General features: G+C 40.6%; 1 protein-coding gene across 1 annotated transcript in view; it reads right to left on the bottom strand.

Moving 5' to 3' along the window:
* Window positions 1-2664: 2664 nt before the first annotated feature.
* LOC100187090 (urocanate hydratase) overlaps window positions 2665-6000 on the bottom strand; it is an 8217-nt gene continuing 4881 nt past the window's right edge. Inside the window, 7 exon segments of the mRNA XM_026838867.1 lie at window positions 2665-3601; window positions 4131-4250; window positions 4252-4313; window positions 4473-4596; window positions 4785-4934; window positions 5215-5332; window positions 5781-5980. Coding sequence (XP_026694668.1) covers window positions 3470-3601; window positions 4131-4250; window positions 4252-4313; window positions 4473-4596; window positions 4785-4934; window positions 5215-5332; window positions 5781-5980 — 906 coding nt within the window. The 3' untranslated portion in view covers window positions 2665-3469.

A 6000-nucleotide genomic window follows, 5' to 3' on the forward strand; every position in this document is an offset into this window, starting at 1 on the left:
GTGATGGGGGGTCTCCCTTTTCCGATCCAGTTGGCGCTTGCCGTTTCGTCACGACCACTTTCATAACCGGGGTGATGAAATCTTCGCTGGACTTTTCCTCTGCTACATCCATGGCTCTTGAGGAGTCCGGAGACAAAGATGCGATGCTCTTCTTCATCTTCATTTCTTGATGTAGAGTTCGAATGAGATCCTCAGTGTAGGAAGGTTCATCAACTTTATTCGTCGTCACCGCCGAACTGAACCTGACTTTCTTCTTCGATGAAGTACGATCCTGGGGACTCTCCTTTCTGTTCCTCCGGACTAGAGATGAAACAAGAAGATCAACGCTTCCCTCGCTCGCTCTCTCCTCTCCTGATGTTTTCCCGGAGGTTTCGTCCGGAAGATCTTCCCGCACCTCTGGGGTTTTTATCTTTTCTTCCCTTTTTTCAATATTCTTCCCCTCGATGTCAATATCAGGAACATCAACCACACTCGCGCCGTCCCCACGCCCCCGGATCTCATAGAACGGAACATAATTCACGGACGACTTCTGATGTGTCTGCGCCGACCTTATTACAGCATTGGGGGCTTGGGTTTGAAACAGACCTTGCCCGTTGGCTGATATAGAGTCGTGAACTTTGTTCCATGTCTCTGATGCCGAACCAACCGATGACCGAACTCGTGTCACGACACCAGTTGAACTTTTGACCTTCGGGGTCACGGTAGAGTAAGGTAGCACGGTTGAATAACTAGGGTAGGTGAACGATCGAAGCCCACGTCGTCTTCTGTTGGCTACGTTTTGCGACACTGATGTAACTGGTGTCTTTTTTTGGTCGAACAACGAAGGTAGTTTCCCGCTTGTTTTCTCTTCATAGTTTGTGTGTTGTTTATACAATGACGCAATCAATGACGTGGTGTTTGACGTCACAGGTCTGAAACTTTGGCTCGGCTTCGTCTTCAGGTAATTGTTGATATCGTGGTCCGTGATAAGAGCGCTGCTGATTCGATTGGTTGGGGCGTTTGTCGTTTCCACCAATCGTGGCTGTTGTAGCACACGTGACCCGACCACAGATTGCTTATAAATATCGTGGGTCAAAAATGGTCTCGGAGCAGTCGAGTGATGACGTAATTCAGTCGTCATTTTTATAAATATTCAAAATCTGCTGAAATACAACAGTAGATATTATACAAACTGAGTACAATATCTTAGACTTACTGCACAAAACTACACACTAAGAGTATATAGGCTGCTTAGTGCTTATAACTTTACAAAATACATAAACATTAGTGACCACTGGGTTGGAGCAATTGCCGTTAAGTGTCAATTGCCGTTAACACAACAAATAACGACAAAACGATTTGATATATATACATTGAAATTATATCTAATTTGACCTAACAACCACCAAAACGCATAGAACACGTATTACAGACCTCACCCTTGTCGAATAGAATCTCTATTATTAAGTGTCTATAAACTGCCTCAGTGGGGTCTAAATAAAATCTCCAACCTAATAACCTTTGCAAACGGTCACCAAAGTTGCAACACACCGAATGAACCTAGAATCCATCACTGGGCTTTAAATCGTGTTCCTTCGTTTCATGTTTCCATCTTCGTTTACGCTAACAACATTTCTGTAACATGAACCGCGTTTTCGTATTCTTATCTCAAGTTAAGCGATTAGAAATTTCGTTTGTTGGGGCGCGTGTTATCTGTAATTCGAAAGTGGATCGAATTTCAATTGTTCTTCGCGATTGTCTAATTGTAACATCCTGTATTCTAGAATGTCTTATCAATTGTTCAAACAATAGAGGATTCTAGACCACGAGATTAATTAAACTGATCATTTCCAATCTGTTGGCGAATTAACACCTCTGTGACGACAAAATAGAGCGATAATTGCTTTTATTAAAATCGTTTATTCTCTGTTAGGTATCCGTATGAGTAAAAATAAATCCAACAAAATCTAAGACCAGAACTTCCGAAACTATAATTTAATTGAGATAACAAAGCAATTCAACTTATTGCAATCTGGGTTCAAAGTATCTTACAACCGAAATGGCGTTCCGTTTTTATCTACCATGATTGAACCTTGTCTTAGTACTTAATCTTACAAGAGCTGTTTTTATAAAAGTACATTTCTTAAAAATATCACATACGCGTGTTATAACGACTGACGCTTCCCGCCACGCGAAGATAAACAAGTTACTTTCATTCATTTAATGTTACATACGAAATCGTTTCCACACTACATCAGCCGACTTCTCTAAAACATATGTGTATATAAATACACATTGCTAGACGGCTACCATGTTATAAACAGCTGTCAAAACCAACAAAAACAAGATACGTAAGTAGTTCTAACCCCTTGGGTGGAGAGAATACAGCAAAGGCTATTCAGTTACAAGTCATAACAAGTGTCAAATATATATATTCGGTTCCATACAGACCCCTTGTCAAAACATTTCAACAAACGCCAATATGTCGCTATTGTTGTCACTTTATTCGAGATTATTAACAGTTTGATGACGTGTATGACACCTCTGTGTGCGGACAAACGCGCGTGTGATGTCACAATAGCGAATGTGACGTTTCAATAATAATATTCGCAATTATCTAAAACGGCATTTTTTAAAGCAAAACTTAAAACCTGGTAAAAATTTGACATAAAAACGTTCACAAAGTAAGTTAACGAGTTGTATATGATTGTATTAAACGTTATTCCAAGTATACTGGTTAACACTGCTTGACTTAGTGCACAGTTACAAATAAATTGCACGATTTATAAAACTTGTGTAAATTATATTTAACTGAAAAAAAAACACCTTCTGGTCAGTTTCAATACAAACTTAACAGCACATATATATGATACAACAAATATGAGCTGTTTTGTTTGTATTTTTGACTGGTTTTAGGCAGTTTATAGTTGTGTATTGTATGAATGAATTGTAAGTGTTAAAACATCAGGTATTAATACATAAACCACCGAAATACACAATTATGCTGTACAGGATTAACACACCCACCGCAAAAATATGCTGCAAAGCTTACAAAATGTTTGAACTTTAAAATAAAGCTAATAAAATTGGAAAGTTTTTAAACGATTTGTAACCCCTGGGTCACCATTTGATTTAGTTAGGTCGCGTACTATAGTGACCCTTTGACTGTTATTGTAAAAGTTCATTGAATGCTTACAAAAAGTTCTGTGAAATTAGGTTTCGGAAATTCTAATGTCAAAGCTTTGCTGATGAATTACCCACAAAAAAGGTTTCGGGTTTTACAAAAAAAAGGTTTCGAGGCGCTGATATAAGTACAAAAAAAAAGGTTTTGAGGCGCTGATATAAGTACAAAAAAAGGTTTTAGGCACTGATATAATACATCTAGGTAAATATCTTAGCATCACCATATTGCATATACACCATAAGCTGCATGAGTTCACTCTGGTTTTAAAAAATATCTACACCCAATATCATTGGCATGACACACCCCTTAAATCTGACCATTGAGAACGTCGTCTGTCACATGACTGGGGAGGGTGACCTCCAGGTTGGGGTCGATTGTCATGGCAACCTTGATCGTATCCATGGCGTTAACGTTGCCCGCCCATGCACGACGGGTCACCTGATAGAGTGGTAACCGTGGTGACGAATGTGAATGAGGATAAACTATCATTGATGATGTCATAACTTAACATTGGACTCTAGATTTATAATGGGTGTAGGGGTGATGGGCCAACTCTGGCCTAAACCTCAGATTCCACAGCATGCGATTCTCTAAAACCTCACCCATATACAATACTCATGGTTGTAAGTTTGTAACAAACTGCCCCTTGCCCAGATTTCATGAACATATATTACCTTGGACAAATCGCACAACCCACACAACACATACATCAATAAACCCCATACTTGTAAATGGGCAAAATGTGTCGTCTATTCTATTCTATGTGTCAATGAGACTTGGCTGGCTTTGCTCAATTACCCAACAACCAAAATACATTTATATATGCCCCGGTAAATCCATACAGGATACCACAATAAAAATCATACAAAAACTGAAACTTATACATACAGTAATATGTATCTATGTATATTGGGTGTTGGCTGATACAGTGGTACACCCCCAACACCCCAATAACCCCCTTACTCACCCCATTACTAACGTCCCACGCCAGCATTGACCCCGCTTTTAACCCCGCATCCTCAGATCCGTCCAATACGACCCCAAAGCCCCCATTTACCACTTCGCCCCACCCTACTCCACTCCCATTAATGCAGGGCCACCCATGTTGCCCCACGAAAGGAATCTCCGATGCAGTTCTGGACTGCCATGTCTGGAAATAAAGATTTCTATGTCAGGATTATATAAGGTCTTTATTTCAGAAACAATATACAAAGAGTCAGGATGCTATGAATAACAGAAAAACCAAGTTTAAGTAATAGGATGCTGGAAAAGATGTATAATATTATAAAAGGGACAGAAGATACCTCACCCGCACAAAAAGCCGATTCATCATAAATATTGGAAGTCTCGCGATAGGGGCTATCCGTCCCACTGACGTCATGGTGGTCCCGACTTATCACAACAGGAGCGCTGATTTTACCCTCGCTGACTGCCTGTTTGGGGGGGGTTTTTTAATAAAAAGGGGGGGGGGTTTATTTTTTTCAGGGGGGGGGGGGCCCCCCTTCTGGGTTCGAAAAATTTCCAAAAAAGGGGGGCCCCCCAAAAAAGGGGGGGGGGTTTTTTTTGGGGGGAGAACCAGGGATCCTGGGTTTGAGTCCAGGCCAGGGTCGAGATAAATCACCTGATTAAATGCCTGAGCGATTTTGATGCGTCCTTGTTGGTCAGAATACAAAATACGAGCCTGAGATCCAACCACTAGTTGGTGATCATGAGCTGCTTGGATCCATTTCAAGTTATCGGAATATTGTTGCATCACTGGGGGGGATATGTTCTGTGGGGGAGGGCGAGATAAAGACTGCTTAAAACTTGAGTGACTTGTCCATGGTTACCACTATCGAGTCACTAGAGTAATCTTCTGCGTGCGTTATAAAGTGTTTGTGTAAACAGTATTTAATATTCTAAATGTTCCCATTTACAGGAAACATGATTTACCGAAGAAATCACAAGATACCATTATAGGTTAAACAGAAGCAACAAATGTAGTGCGTGGATAAGCAGCCAAAGTGCACAGAAACAGCATTATGACATCCCAATATGTATCATGACATCACCTCCTTCATGAGCGACTGAATAACATCAGCAGCGATCTGATCCGTTTGTTGAAGATCATGTTTACATCCGGAGGTACAAACCCATCGGAATGGACCAAACCCAAGGGAGAAGATGTCACTAGGAGATTAAAAGGTGTAATAGGACAATGTAATATCTTATGTTATATATGAAAGAGGTCTTCAGTAAAATACCCGATGTGTAGCAATATTAAGTATTACTTTTCAGGTAGTATTCTGAGATCCTACAGTGAGACATGTCATTGGCATTGTGACTTGGGCCACAGTTGGCATATCACCAACACACCCAGGGTGCTACAACCCATTAGTGACACAATACACATTGCAGCAATGTACGTTAAGTGTCATGCCCGAAGACACATACACCAGTATTAAGCATTGAACTTAATATCTTTTGGTTATGATGCAAGCGTCTAACCACCGAACCCACAGTGCTGATAACTGTAATCTAAAATTGAACCATACAAAAACACTAACAAACACAGGGTGCTACAACCCATTTGTGACCACTGGGAAAACTTTAAAATTACACAAGCGAAACCACCCACCCCATTATATGCTGCACATAAGATGGATATTTAAACTTTGTTGTTGTTGATGTTGAAACTTCACCTTCCACCAAAACATCTCCACCTGCTTGCTTGGCTTCAAATAAGAAGGCGTTCCCGTAATCCCAGAAGTGGAGCCCTCCAGTGGTCAGTTTGTTGATGGCTGTTACTTGGCGGCGTAATCTGTAATATACATCATGCTCACTGTCGAGTTATAACA

This window comes from Ciona intestinalis, unplaced genomic scaffold (assembly GCF_000224145.3).
Source record: "Ciona intestinalis unplaced genomic scaffold, KH HT000122.2, whole genome shotgun sequence".
In the NCBI taxonomy this organism is placed as follows: Eukaryota; Metazoa; Chordata; class Ascidiacea; order Phlebobranchia; family Cionidae; genus Ciona; species Ciona intestinalis.